Source organism: Chaetura pelagica, unplaced genomic scaffold, assembly GCF_000747805.2.
Source record: "Chaetura pelagica isolate M959 unplaced genomic scaffold, ChaPel_1.0 scaffold210, whole genome shotgun sequence".
Classification (NCBI taxonomy): Eukaryota; Metazoa; Chordata; class Aves; order Apodiformes; family Apodidae; genus Chaetura; species Chaetura pelagica.
The window spans coordinates 1110638-1124797 of NW_009951862.1; the positions used below are offsets into that span (position 1 = coordinate 1110638).

Consider the following 14160-nt stretch of genomic DNA (forward strand, 5'->3'; position numbering starts at 1 on the left):
GTTTTCACCTAGGCCTATACCAAGCTTTAAGTTGTTCCTGGTCTAAAGAGCTTGTCTGCAGCAAGGGCTGACTCTTTCTGTGGCAGCACAAACCTACTGTTTTGTAGCTCACATTTGGCATTTTCTCTGGGGTGTCCTCACCCTAGCTTTGGAAGTTTTGACTTGGCCACCAACCATATAAGCAGGGAAAAGCTTGTGTGGTCTCCAGAGGTTCCTCTGGGTCAGGGGAACATATAGCTTGTTTGCAAACTGTTTCTGAAAACGATGGACCTTGTGTTGAGGCACCAGATTTCAGTGGGTGAGTCTGAAGGAAGCATCCCTGAGCTAACTGGTAGCTGGGAAAGGGGAGAAACAGTAGGGCAGGAGGGACCCCACACCACACTGTCCATCCGTACCAGCCTGCCCTAGTCACAGGTAAAAGACATGATGTGGATTTGGTCTAAAATTCTGATAATGGATAAAATTACCTAACGTTACACAAGGACAAGCCAGGTGAAACACAGTCTTTTCTGCATGCACCACTCTCCTTAAGTGGAGGAAGGCAGGAAAAGTTCAGCAAAAGATGAGATGAGGCTGTAATATGATTTCTCGTCGTCCGTCAGTCCAGCATTGCCTGGTCTGATCACCACAGCCACGTGAGTGTCTGCTTCCTCAGCTGCACTGGCTTCTGAAACAGAGGGGAGGAGAGGGGAGGTCAGATGTGCTTACTGACCTCTCCACAGGAGGATCTGTAAGACTTGGAGATGTCCCCAAAACAGAAGTGCTTTTAAAGGTTAAGACTGAGAGAGCACTGTTTGCAGGTGCCACTGCAGGGCTTGGGAGAGGGACCAGCTCCCACCAGGGGTCTAGGACATCAGGGGAGAAGTTGTAAGGGCCAACTCCTGGGGACTGAGCTGGCTTAGGCTGAGATCATAACCCAGAAGTGCCATTTCTGCCAGAAAGAGGTTTCCAGCAAAGGCAGGAAATTAAATGAGCTTGCTGAGCCTGGCTTGCCAGGGGTCAAGTCTTGGCAACCAGGAGCAATGTTTTCACGTAGCAGCACAGCAGACATTGCCTGTTGCCCCCAGCACAGGTCACGAAAACTACTGACCCTGGTGGTAAATGGGGCACAGTAACTGCTTCAGCAAATGCTCCACTTGATGAGGAGTGTCTCCTTTCTTGCTGGTTCAAGAGTAAGTTTTCTACTTGACCTGTGTTCCCTCACTGCAGCGCTGCTCACAGATACCCCACTGCTGTGTGGGGTGTGTGAGGAAGGGGCAAGGCAGAACCTCAGGGGATGCCACTGAACAGCATTTATGGGGTGCTTGTGACAAGTGCTTGCTTGCACCTGTAAGAAGAGCACCTGCCTCCCCCACACAGGCAAGAGCCAGGAGGGCTGGCAGGCCACTTACCTCGAGGGACATCTGTCAGGAAGAGGATGTTGTTGGTGGCACACCCGATACTGGCAGCAATCCTCCTGTAGCTCTCACTTTCTACTTTGGGGCCTATCTTGGTATCAAAGTGGCCATCAAAGAGCTGCAAGAGAGAGAAAAGCAAAGGCAGTTGCTGAGTGCTGCCTGAAAAGCAGGGCTAAACCTGGCTCCTGAGCGAGATGTCCCCTCTCTTTTCTACCACAGTCATGGGGGTTCATGTCAGAACACTTAACTGGCTGAGCTTAACTCTGGTGGGTCAAACCCACTGCCCCATTTTCCTGCCTATTCAAGAAGCATTACAGCAAGGGCAGCTGTGGGAGGGGAAGTGCTTTGCAGAGAGAGAAGCTGTGATAAGGTGATAAGATTATCTACCTCTAGGATATCACCTTCTGTAGAGTATCCGAACAGAAGCTTCTGGGCTTCAACGCTGCCTGAGGAGTAGATGTAGACCTTCATCCCTGCTTCCCGCCACTTCCTGATGGCTGGAACCACATCCTCGAAGATTCTGAAGCAAAAACAGGGCAGCAGGTAAGGGCAGACCCAGAGGCACCTGGAGGGACAGCTTTAGCCAGGGCACTGTTCCAACTGTCCCCTTAGTGTGCAAGGGGACCTCACTCTCAGTCTGCTCAGGGCTTCTCCACCCAGGGAGTCAGTTTCAGCAGCAGGTGATAGATTCTTAGCTTCAGCCAACTGAGCAGCTCACGTGAGCTGTTGCAGACATTTGGTAGGAGTTTTTCCAGCCCCTTCAATTTGGAGAGGGGAGGAAAGGTGAGGGGAAAATGGCATCCTGCTGCTTTGCCCTGCGAGGGAGGAAAAAGGGGGAAGACAGAGAAGCCAGGCCTTGGCTTCTCCACTGAGGTAGTAATTGGTATGTGGGGCTGCTATCCAGGAACAGTTTATGCAGCTGTTCTGCCAACAGACATCTAGGATCCCTCCCCCAGGGACAGGGGCATACCCAGTACTCACTCTCCTTTGACATGCCCGGTTGCATAGGCTGCCCTCCACATGTGGCCCTGCAGCTGCTTCAGGGCTGTGGTCTTCCTGTCCAGAGACATCTGCCAGTGCACATTGTCTACCACTGCCTGGATGATCCTCTCCAGCTCCTCTTCCCCATTTCCACTCTCCAAAGGGATTGGCGTGGCCCCATCCAAGCTGGAATCCTCCTGAGCCTGGAAATCATCCATGACAAAGAGAGGTGAGGGAAGAGGTGGAGCGGCCTCAACAAGATCTCAGGTTAGGAAAGGGGTCTAACACCTGCATCAATACACCTCTGTGCAGGACACAGCTTGAACTGCTCTTCACAGGAAGGGTTACAACATTGTCTGAAGGCTTTTCTTGGTGGGAAATTCCCACTTCAGTTGTGTCTAGAAACACTTGCTTGGAACGTACCTTCCAAATCAAACAATTAGGACTATTGTAGCTGCATTATAAACACTCTAATGAGAATTATACTTGCTTAGTGTTTAATTACTGAAATTAAGGCAAAGAAGCAAATGCATGCATTGGCTACAGCCAGCCACAGGTCTCAAACTGATGCTGTGTCCCTGTACAGAGGCAGAATATGTTGCCCTGTGCAGGAAAAGTGCTCTGCCACCCCCCTCCAGCTGCTTCCCAAACAGCAGCCTGAAAGCTGCAGGTGGTGGATTCAGCCAGAGAAAGGCAGTGCAGGCACCAAGCTGAGAAGCCACGGTTTGATGCCCACTCAAGGGCTGTGAAGACCAAAGTCAAGCCAGGGGAAACAGCTGAGCTGCTGCCTACCAAGCACTAGCCCTTCTCCCAGCACAACCCAGGGCTCTGGGTGGGGGAGCAGCAGCCTGTCAAGGCAACCAGCTCCCGTGGGGTGGGTGGGGGACAAAGAGAGGTATGGGCTCGAGTTAAATCCCTGACCTGAAGTCTCAGGCATCCCATGAAAACCCGGGGGTGTGGTATAGTTGTGCCACTTAACCTGTTTCCTCAGCAGTCCCACGTCCCGCTGGCACTCCTCCTCCTCCCAGTGAGCACGCAGATACTCCCTCACGTTGTCTTTGATGTAAGGGAACAGGGTCTCCTGGCAGCACACAAGGAAAACAGGCAGCTCCTTGAACCTGGCAGAGGTAAGGCTGGCTTGTTCTTAAATAAACCCTTTGCATCTGCTGGTTTGCATGATGATTTCCTCTGCTCCAGCTTCCCCTACAGCTTGTGAAACTGCCTGGTCACAGACCAGAGCCAACCTTGGGACAAGATTAGTGCAGGTGGATTATTTTATTTGAATTTGTTTTTACAGAAACACACACATAGCTGCAACTTTTAAGGCCCAGGATAGAAAGGCAGGTGATAACTTGTCCGGGGCTTGCAAAAAAAAAAATGTCTCAAATGGGCAGGCATGACCCCAAGTTCCCATCAGCTGAGGAGGACAGGGCAGAACTGAAAAGTCGTGCTACTCTATTTTTAATGGAATGCTTGTGCTAATGAAGGTTGTTCTCAAAACAGATCTCAACATCTCACCAGAGCTTGAGAAACTTTTCAAAAAGAAAAGTCCAGCTCAGTGACAATGAACTCCATAGGACAGTCCTCCAACTGAAATTAAATGGGCTTAGGGCAAAATGCCAGAGGAGAACTATAAACCTTCCTGGAGATCCCAAGGGCAACCAGAAATAATTACAAATTACTCTCATTAGCAGTGTTTCACACCTGAGGAGGCACAAGAAGGCACTGCAACAGCATCTCTAGGTGCAGGAAGAGCCTCAGAACAAAGAGGAAGGGCAGGGAGCTCCTTCCTTTGGGTACAGAACCAAGCTATTGCTAAGTAGGAAAAAATTTGTGATGGGGAGATGGGAGAAAATTAACCTGAGCTCATCTCTCCTCAAGAAATGGCCAGTGATATTTTGTTTCTCGTTGTATGTCACCTTTAATTTTTTGTTGAATTAAGAAAACAGAGGCCTTGAGATGCCTTGATGTGGTGGCAGAACTGCCAGATTTTCTGTTACTCAAACATTGAGTTTTCTGTGCAGTGTATTTTTAAAACCAATGTAAATGTATGTGAAAGGAAAACCTCTTAAGTGCTTAGAAAATTACCACAGTCTTGCCTAAGGAAATCATCAGCCTTGTAATAGCCTCAGCTACCCTCTCATTTCCTTTACTTGAGCATAGTTGCTTGCAAACTGTCTTTTAAATCATGGAGGAAATTAGAGGGTATCCACTGGGAAATGCAACCAACCCGCTGACTTGGTTCAGCTTCCTTTACAATTCAGATGTCCAAAATGTCCCAACTGCTTTCCATAATCAGTGTTCCATGCTCTTGTGCTGGCAAAGAAAAACTTCCAAACAGGCTCCAAAAGTGCAGTGTATTTTGTGACTCCCTGGATTTAAAAAAGAGTAAAAAGCCTTGGCCCGATGGCAAACACATCAGGCAGGGGGTCTGGAAAAGGACACCCATGTAACACTTGGAGTGGTGGGCAGCCAGTGGGACAGGATGGTCAGGAGTGATCCCAGGCAATGATCTGCTAAGTTTAAAAGACCATGAGCTTGTGTGGAAGAAAGAATCCTTGTGCCCTGCCAGGAAATGCCTCCGAGCCTTCAGCTTTCAGCAAAAGTTGGTGTCTGCAAAGTCCTGAGTAAGTTTAACTGAGGCTGCTACTGATCTTGGTGAGTTCACCCACTTCTCTTCTCATGCTGGCTGGCAGCAGACCTGAGCCTGCCTGTGCACAGCTCCCACGGCTCTGTCCCTCCCCTGGGTGTGCCAGGGAGCTGGGTCCTGCCACCCCACCAGCCCAAACACCATTTGGCAGGATGGAGAAACAGCCACCAGCAAACACAGCTCCACAGCCCTCTTAAGCCTTGGCAACTGCTCCCAGCAGGGTTAAACCCAGTATAGAAAGGGTGGTGGTTCTCATGACCAGCAGACACCCATGTAGCACGCTGTAAACTAGTGCTTGTAGGATTTCAAGCAACCAGGGGCAATCTTCCTCTCCATGTCTATGCAAACTGTCTCAAACATCAGTAATCATTTGCTCTTTTACAGAAGATCTGCAAATCCCAAGGGATGTTGTTTATCAAATTAGGTGTCTAATTTGGCAAATCTCCCCTGCCATCTACTCTTCTCTGTGCCAGGGTGGACCCAGCAAGAGAGAAAACTTGGTGACCTCTAACAAAGGTGCCACCAAATATCCTCTCTTCTGGTACCCTTCCTTAATCCATCCATCACTTGCCTCTTTCCTTACTTTGCATATTTAATAAAGAAAGGATTATATAAAATCCTTTAAGAATAAAATGCCTGCAGAACCAGCAGTGGACCTTTAAAAGGGAAACAGAAATTATGGAGGCTAAATGAAAATCCAAGTGAAATAACTTGTCTCGAGCATTTTCAGGATTTCCAGCAAACTTGAGTTTTATTGAGAACCATCAGTCATTTTGCCTTCCTGCAACAGAAAAACTTTGGGCAGGAAACAGTCTCTCCTGCATGTTCTCTGAATGACAGCAAAAAGAGACTCAAGCAACTTTGTTGCTCCACTAGATGGTAAGAAATCCGAGCTGGTCAAACTGTTTAAATTGAAAGAAATTGAGGGGAGGGAGGCAGCTGTGATGGTACCTAGACCTGAAGTTTCTTCAAAAGCACTGGAAGAACAAGGACAGGAAAGATGTAGGTCATGTTAATCTGTTCAACTGTGTTAGCAGAAACCCCTAGTGAGCCTGACAGGAGCCTTCACCCCCTGCACCTCTCATGTGGGCCACAAAGCACCTTTATAAACTACCAGCAAAAAAAGACCCATTAAAAGCTGTGCTGTTCCACGGAGAAGCAGAGATTAATGGCAGAGGCAGAGATAAATCCATCCAGGGTCTGAAGTGCAAGCAAACTGCTCCTGTGGACAGTCACCAGTCAACTGAAGCACATGGCTGGGAGAAGCTAACATGGATCTACCAGGGGGAGATGGTGCTTGGCAAACCTGATCACCTTCTGTGACCGAGTTGGTTGATGCAGGGTGAGCAGTGGGCTTCCCTGAGGGCTTTGACAGGGTCTCCCACAGCCTCCTCCTGGAGAAACTGACCCATCAAGGGCCTTGACAAGTGGTCAGTGCCTTGACAAGTGGTCAGTGCCTTGACAAGTGGTCTCTGTGCCTTGACAAGTGGTCTCTGTGCCTTGACAACTGGTCTGTGCCTTGACAAGTGGTCTCTGTGCCTTGACAACTGGTCAGTGCCTTGACAAGTGGTCTGTGCCTTGACAAGTGGTCTGTGCCTTGACAAGTGGTCTGTGTGCCTTGACAAGTGGTCAGTGCCTTGACAAGTGGTCTGTGTGCCTTGACAAGTGGTCTGTGTGCCTTGACAAGTGGTCTGTGTGCCTTGAAAACTGGTCAGTGCCTTGACAAGTGGTCTGTGCCTTGACAACTGGTCTGTGCGGTGGGTGGGGAACTGGTTGGCAGACCCTGGTAACTAGTTCCCCCTCAAACCGGACCCTGGTCACAAACGGGGTCCCCCCAGGGATGGATACTGGGCCCAGTGCTGTCACACCCCTCCAGCAGTGCCCCAGATGTTGGGGTCCAGAGCAGCCTGACCCAACCTGCAGCCCCCCCAGCAGCAGCGGTGCCCGAGGGCTTTTCCAGCCTGAACGCGCTGCAGGAGGAGCCCGAGATCCGTGAACAACAAACAAATAAATACAAACCCACGTACTGAACTGCCCTGGATCCCGAGGAGCCCATTCTCCCCCGTTTCCCCCCACCCGCAGCACCGAGCGAATGGGGCGGAACCACCCGGGCGTTGAAGGAAAACCACGGGACATTCCACGTTATTTTTGTATGTTTTTTTACACTTCTGGAGGAAAAACTCCATCCAGGGCCGAGGCCACGGGGACCTGCAACCACACGGACCTGCCCCCCGATGCTGCCCGGGGAGGGGGTGACAGCGACAACAAGGGTGATGCTACCGGACCCCCCAACCCGGTACCGTCGGTTCTCCCCCCCGGGGCTCACCTGGACGAAAGCGATGGGGGTGGTGGTGCCTTCGATGTCCAGCAGGATGACCCGCACTTCGGCCGGTACCGGTAACACGCCCATGGCTGCACCCGGGACCCTGCGCGCTGGGAACTCCGCTGCTCGCGGGAAATGGAGGCGGGAACTGCGGGAACTGCGGCGGCGGGGAGGAGGAGGAGGAGCGCCCGGAAGGCTGTGCCCGCCCCTGAAGGGCCCAGGACGGTGCCCGAGGGGGTGTTGGGGTTGCACGTTGCCGTTTTAACACCCCAGTCCCGGGGGGTTCTGATCCCGTTCTCCCGTTTTCTCCCGCTCCCGCCCGGGGTAGCGACCCCCGAGGGCTCTGGGCAGGGAGGGCGCGCTGATAGGAGAGGATGGAGTTTCATAGTTGCCTGCTTTAAAATTACATTGAGTAGCCTACAGCAGCCCATAAAGACAAGGGCATCTGCTGCAGAGACCACAAAGTAATACTTCTAGGTTTCAAACAGAAACACGTGAATTAAGATTTGCACACAATTCTGAAGACAATTCACTCTCAGCAGAATACTAAGTGGCTGGAGCTGAGCAGTTTTGCACATTCTTGCATGTAATAACAACCAGTAAAATATAGTCTTTGAAAAGAAAATTTACGAGACAGTAGATAAAACATTTCCATCTATATGGCAGCTATATGCAAAATACTTTCCACTGTACAAGGGGTAGCTTCAAAACAACAGACAGTGATCTCCCAATCACCCTTCTCTCTCTGTCTCACACACATGCTCAATCCAGCAAGACGTTGCACATTCTTCTTCTACTGATGTCAACAATGTAGTCCGGTTTAACATTCATAAAAAATATTTATATTGTAGCCTGCATGTTAATTCTTTGCTAGAGGAGGAGGGCTTAATTAAAGGATCTTTTTTGCATTAATGAAAATCAGTGAGGAAAGAGAAACAGGATAGATATCCTTAGCAAGATAAAGCCAAAAGCAAGACCAGATGACAACTCAAGACTACCTCCTACTCTATTTGCTACAATGCTGTGGAGATGCTGGGCTGGGTTGGGTTGGGTTGGGTTGGGGCTGTCCCGCTGCGAGCCCAGCCCCCTGGGCCTCGCTTCCCGGTCTGCTGTCGGCTGCTAGTCGGAATCAGTCCAACTCGGGGGGGGGGAAGAGGGAAAAGATCGTATCTGTGGAAAAGTCACGTAAAAGAGAACGTGAGGGACACGCAGGATAAAAAAACAGGGCCTAGATAACAGTGAAACGGCTACAGTTAGACAAAACCAGGTTCTAACTAGACAAAAAACGCAGCCCGAGCAGTCGACAGGCCTGCTGGGCAGGTGGGAGGGGTGGAAAAGGAGCACTCTCCTCAGCTTGTCCTGGTTATAGCCCTGAGCGCTGCGGGAGAACACAGTGAGTAATTGGAATCATCACAATAATTGAGCCGTTATCATACTGAAATTCACACCCACCAGCAAGAGGGATCCCAACTACCAACAAGCTCCCCCTACTCGTTGAGCAGATAAGAGTGAAATTTCTGAGCGTTGCTGCTTCAAATGGAAGCGAGGGCTTAGTTGACCAGTTGTGTGATTGAGTGACAGAATAATGTTAGAGATAAAGCTCTTAATTTTTGGGGTATGAAGGTGCACTTTGGGAAGCTGAGCTTGCTTTGTGAAATACCACCCTGCTCCCTTTTCTGTGTGGAACTGGGTATTAAATATCTCGACCCCGTGTGTGGATTGGCTTCTTGCACTCTGGTTGATGGCCCCTCCTTCTGGGACAAAGCACCTGTGTTTGCACCCAGCTGTTTACAGGTGTGTGTGTTTATTCATGTGCACTGCATTTCAGGAAAATGTTTATTGGAGGCCTCAGCTGGGACACCAGCAAGAAGGACTTGACAGAGTATCTCTCTCGGTTTGGTGAAGTTGTGGATTGTACAATTAAAACAGACCCCGTCACCGGGAGGTCGAGAGGGTTTGGGTTTGTGCTCTTCAAGGATGCTGCCAGCGTGGAGAAGGTGGGTGGATTTCTTGTGGCTTGATGGCAGGAAGCCTGCCTGTGTCCCTGCAGTGATCTGAGACTTTTGTTTCCTTGGTGTGTTTCTTAGGTGTTGGAACTGAAGGAACACAAATTGGATGGGAAGTTAATAGATCCTAAAAGGGCAAAAGCCCTGAAAGGGAAGGAGCCACCAAAAAAAGTGTTTGTTGGTGGGCTGAGTCCAGATACATCTGAGGAGCAGATTAAGGAGTACTTTGGAGCTTTTGGAGAGGTACAGTATAATGGCATACAAGAGCATCTCTGGTTTTCAAGTGTAGTGTTGTCTCTGTCTTAAGACAGAAGACTTTCTGAGGGGGGAGCCGCCTCAGGCTTATGTAAAACCAGGGATTGTTGAAGCTGTGTCCATGTCAGTGGTTCCATGGTGTTGTGATGGGCTGATTTAAATCTGTCAGCAGCAGTTGGGCATAGACATTGGGCTGCCAGATGTTGTGGTAGCATAACAAGTCACAGATTTCATGCCTTACTGATGGGTGCTTTTTATTTCAGATTGAAAACATTGAGCTTCCCATGGACACAAAGACAAACGAAAGGAGGGGCTTCTGTTTTATCACGTACACAGATGAAGAGCCAGTAAAGAAGTTACTAGAAAGCAGATACCATCAAATAGGTTCAGGCAAAGTATGGAAGCCCTTGTTCTTGGCATGTGAAATAAAAGCAATCTCTGTGGCTTCACAAAACGGTTTTGAAATTCTTGAGGAGTTAAAGACTTTTCTGTCTTCACAGTGTGAGATCAAAGTAGCACAGCCCAAAGAGGTTTACCGGCAGCAGCAGCAGCAGCAGAAAGGAGGGAAGAGCAATGCGGCTGGTGGACGAGGAGGTGGAAGGGGGCGTGGACGGGGTGAGTGTGTGGGATGTTGAAATTCATCAGTGCTTAAGTATCTGTCCCAAGATAAGGTGTTGATAAATATTCAAGGTCTCAGCTTGCGTGCAGAGCTCGTGTTGAAATTGAAGTGGAAAGCAGCCTGTTAGTTAGTGGTATTGAGGTGGTTGTGATGGCTTGTGGAAGTATCAGCATCTCTTCTTGCTCTGCTTGCAAGCAGAGTGGCAAGCTGGATGTAGGGTGCTTTTATATACCCACAGTTTACAGCATAACTAAATGGAGAGTGCAGCTGCTCTTTCACAGGAAGGCATACACTGGGAGTTGGCTCATGGGTGAGAAACCAGAAGCTGTTAGCTGAAGAGGGAGACAGTCACCTTGCTACACCTTGCAAATAAATGAGAAGCAATCTGCCACAGGCTAGTGCATCTCAGTCTTAAAAACTGGAGTAGTCAAAACCAACAGTGCAGTAAAGTTGATCCTGTGGTATAACATAGGTGTTCAGGCACTTAATGATCCAAAATGGAAAATAAAGGAAAACAGCAGGACCTACTGTAGTGTATGCCTTCAGTGTTGTGTCATTTTTCTGGGCTGTTCTGGGAGCAGCAGTACCTGCTGTCTTTGGCTAATGTTGTATGTGATAAGATCTTATGACCCATTTCTTATAACTAAACGAGATGCTTACATTCTTTTAAAAATTATTATTTTTTCTTGGGAAGGTGAGTGGTTTGTTCCAGGTAATAGTTCTGGCATAGAAAGGTTGCCCTAGAAAGTTAGATGAAGTGGCATAGGAAGAGGGAGGAGTGCAGTACAAAGTTCTCTAATTTATAAATGCTGTACTTGGTTTCAGGTCAGGGACAAAACTGGAATCAAGGATTTAACAACTACTATGATCAAGGATATGGGAACTACAATAGTGCTTACAGTGATCAAAGCTACAGTGGCTATGGAGGTTATGACTACTCTGGGTACAACTACCCCAATTACGGATATGGGCCGGGATACACAGACTACAGTGGTAAGTGGTTTTGATCTCATTGATAATTGCTTGTATCTTTAAACAGAGATCTCTTAACACCTCTTACTCCTAATACATGGGTCTAAAGAGTAGCCCTGTTGGTGCACAGTAGGGGAATAGCCTCCTTTGGAGTGTTGGATGTTCCTCTTCATGCTTTGGGGTTCTTGTTGATTTTTATTTTTTCCCCCATGTTATCTACAGGTCAACAAAGCACATATGGAAAGGCATCCCGTGGTGGAGGCAATCACCAAAATAACTACCAGCCATACTAAGGCAGTCCCTAGTCCTTGAGGAAACAGGTGTGTACATGAGTGCAAGGTTCACTCCGAGTATGTCTAAATTAAAGATCAATAGACAAATGAAGAGTAAAAACTTGTGTAGCATGACTTTTCCTTTAACTAAGCTTTTGTTAACTTAAAAAAATACTCTCTTTTTTTTTAAACCAGCTTTGCCTACAGTGTCTATAGATCTTTAACTTTGTAAAAATGTGACTTTTGACCTTCTCGAGTACTTCAGAAAAACATAAGCGTTTTTCTGGTTTGCGTTGTGTGTACCAGGTGGTCTAGAGGAATAATTAAAAACTTATTAGCAGTTATTACCAGGTAAAGTACTGAAATGGGTACAACTTAAGGAAAGCAATGTTGTCTTCTAACTCTGACATTATACCTTGTTTGTACCCGCCAGCGGGAACTTCATTGCAGGCCGTGTGTCACCCTGACCACGTCTATCTCTGGGGTCGCACGTTGCAGGCAGAGCGCAAGGCATACACCAGAAAACGCTGTCCTGTGGTATGGTCTCTTCCAACTTCATGTACCAGCGTAAAGATTAAAGTGGAAAACTTCAGACTTTGGCTTCTTTTTTTTAATTTTTTTTATTATTTTTTTTAATAAAAAACTTTTTGGAGATTTTAAGTGTCTTTAACTTAAAACTGTTTTTTACAGGAGTTAAAAGTACATAAATGCCTTTACAGCTTAATCATTTGGTCTTCTGTTTAGTGTTGTATTTCAATTGTGGAACGTCATTTTAAGTGTGCATTCTTTAAGATTTAATGCTTGCTTTTTTTCTTTTTATAGCTAATAGTGAAATCTGCAAACCAAAACGAACTTAAAAATCTGGAAAAACATTAAAGATCATATGCACCTGGGCTGTTCAAACCTGGCTCGGGTTTGCACAGCAGTCATTGATATAAGGAGAAACAAATCAAAAACCCTTTTTGGCAGTGTTTCCAGTGGGGGAGGAAAAAAAAAAAATCAACCAAAAAATCCAACAAAACATTCCAGGTTCTTAAATGGGCTGGAGTGGCTGCATTTGGGAAGATAAAATTACTGCTGGGTAACAAAGCCTCTTGTTACCTTAATTTTAAAAAATAAAAGCATATGATCTTTAACGGTGAAGAAAGGAATATATAGAAGACTTAAAGCAGTTCATGAAAATGGACCTTTTAACGATGCCTTGTAGTAGCTTGCACAGGTCTGACATGCATTTTGTCTTGATTTTTAGGTAGAGATACCGCAACAAAGCCATCTTGCAGCACATCGTGAGTGAGTGGAGAGTGGTCTTCATGAGAGGAAATGACTATTTTGTAAAAGACTTTTCAGTGTATGACACAGCTGTGTCCAACTGTATATAGCGGCCAACTAGTTTTCTTTTATGGTTTTTACTTTCTGTTTTTGGGGTTTTTTTTGCCATTCATGTTATGACACAACGTGGACTTGTGTTTATACAAACTTTTATTTGTATAATTTCATGTTAAAGGATTCTCTAATAAATGCTTACTTAAGTGAATGTGCAGTCTTGCTGTTTGCTGTCAGCTTCAGAGCATTCTGACTGTAGTTGTACTTCTGTAGAAGGGGGGCATCTCCTTTCTGGAGGTGATTAAGGGCTCAAGACAAGGTTATTGTGTGTACAGGTCAGCACAACCCACTCCTTTTCCTGAGCTGGGAGTTAGCATCCCTCTGGAAGATGGCACAGTTGCCTCTTGCCAAGCTGCAGAAATGAGGCTTTGGTCTGGAGCACCATGCTGCCACTTGAATGCATCTTGAGGAAGGGCTCTAGAACTGCAGCAGCACCTTTTTCATGGCTTAGAGCACCTACTTGAGGGCTTGGAGGGACCATCTGAGGTTTTCCCAACCGGGACTTCAGTGTCTGTTTCCACAGTATGTATAATCGTTCAGGGTTTTTCAAGCATTTGGGTTCTAGAATCATCAAGGCTATAACTTTATTACTTCTCTGGAAGTAAGCAGGAGATAATTTCCTGAACTTCAGGGTCACCAACTGCTTTCTCTACAAGTTTGGAATCTACTTCAAGTTGTACCATGCTCTTCTCAGCTGGATCAGAAAAGAGGTTTCCCATTTTGTGCGTGCTAGCAAGCAGCATGGCAAAAACCTAGGCATAGGGTAGCTGGAGAAGGGGGACTTGCACGGTGGGTTGTTTCCTGGATAGGAAAGGAGCTGGGAGCCTAAACAGTTGCAGGAGTCTGAAGTGTTTTGAACTGTGCAAGTTACCGATCTTGCAGAAAGAGTAAACCTTGCTTTGTGCTCGAGCTGATGGACAGGGCAGACTAGCCTTTCAGGCTTGGAGAGGAGGTAGTTTTGAGTAGCAGTTTCTCTAAAAGTTTTCCCAACCGGGACTTCAGTGTCTGTTTCTGTCTCACGCAGCTCTGATGGCTCCGGATTAAGCAGCTACTGGACAGGGGGAGGTTCCTGTCACCTTAGCAATTAGGTTAGAAGGCTCTAGAAACGACAGCTCTAGCATATGCCAAGGAGGGGAAGAAACCCCATCGGGATGTGATGTTTGTACCCCCGACCCTTCCGGGGCTGGATGCGGGAGCTGCCAAGGGAGGCAGGTTTCGGGTGCTCGGTGCGGGCGCGGCTCCGCCTCAGGCCGGGACAGCCGTGTCGGGGCCAAGGCCTCGGGTGGGCTCGGCCTTGCGGAC

At 47.7% G+C, this 14160-nt stretch overlaps 2 protein-coding genes across 2 annotated transcripts; one reads left to right on the plus strand and one right to left on the minus strand.

The window, feature by feature from the left end:
• Positions 1-354: 354 nt before the first annotated feature.
• ENOPH1 (enolase-phosphatase 1) lies at positions 355-7438 on the minus strand. Its single transcript, XM_009993712.1, has 6 exons — positions 7355-7438; positions 3358-3459; positions 2379-2581; positions 1785-1917; positions 1392-1515; positions 355-667 (listed from the first exon to the last, which is right to left on the minus strand). Exons 1-6 carry the CDS (start codon positions 7436-7438, stop codon positions 528-530), a joined length of 786 nt encoding a protein of 261 aa, XP_009992014.1. The 3' UTR covers positions 355-527.
• A 1744-nt stretch (positions 7439-9182) lies between these two features.
• On the plus strand, positions 9183-13012 carry HNRNPDL (heterogeneous nuclear ribonucleoprotein D-like). The gene is made up of 7 exons (XM_009993722.1): positions 9183-9348; positions 9439-9600; positions 9876-10007; positions 10113-10227; positions 11057-11224; positions 11426-11523; positions 12725-13012. Exons 1-6 carry the CDS (start codon positions 9184-9186, stop codon positions 11494-11496), a joined length of 813 nt encoding a protein of 270 aa, XP_009992024.1. The 5' UTR covers position 9183; the 3' UTR covers positions 11497-11523; positions 12725-13012.
• The last annotated feature ends 1148 nt before the right edge of the window (positions 13013-14160 follow it).

Coding starts and splice junctions, on each gene's coding strand:
- ENOPH1 (XM_009993712.1), bottom strand. CDS start 7,438: ATGGGCGTGTTACCGGTACCGGCCGAAGTGCGGGTCATCCTGCTGGAC. Junction 2,582..3,357: donor TGGGACTGCTGAGGAAACAG/GTTAAGTGGCAC, acceptor GATGATTTCCAG/GCTCAGGAGGATTCCAGCTT. Junction 668..1,391: donor CCTGACAGATGTCCCTCGAG/GTAAGTGGCCTG, acceptor CCTCTGTTTCAG/AAGCCAGTGCAGCTGAGGAA.
- HNRNPDL (XM_009993722.1), top strand. CDS start 9,184: ATGTTTATTGGAGGCCTCAGCTGGGACACCAGCAAGAAGGACTTGACA. Junction 9,601..9,875: donor ACTTTGGAGCTTTTGGAGAG/GTACAGTATAAT, acceptor TTTTTATTTCAG/ATTGAAAACATTGAGCTTCC. Junction 11,225..11,425: donor GGGATACACAGACTACAGTG/GTAAGTGGTTTT, acceptor TGTTATCTACAG/GTCAACAAAGCACATATGGA.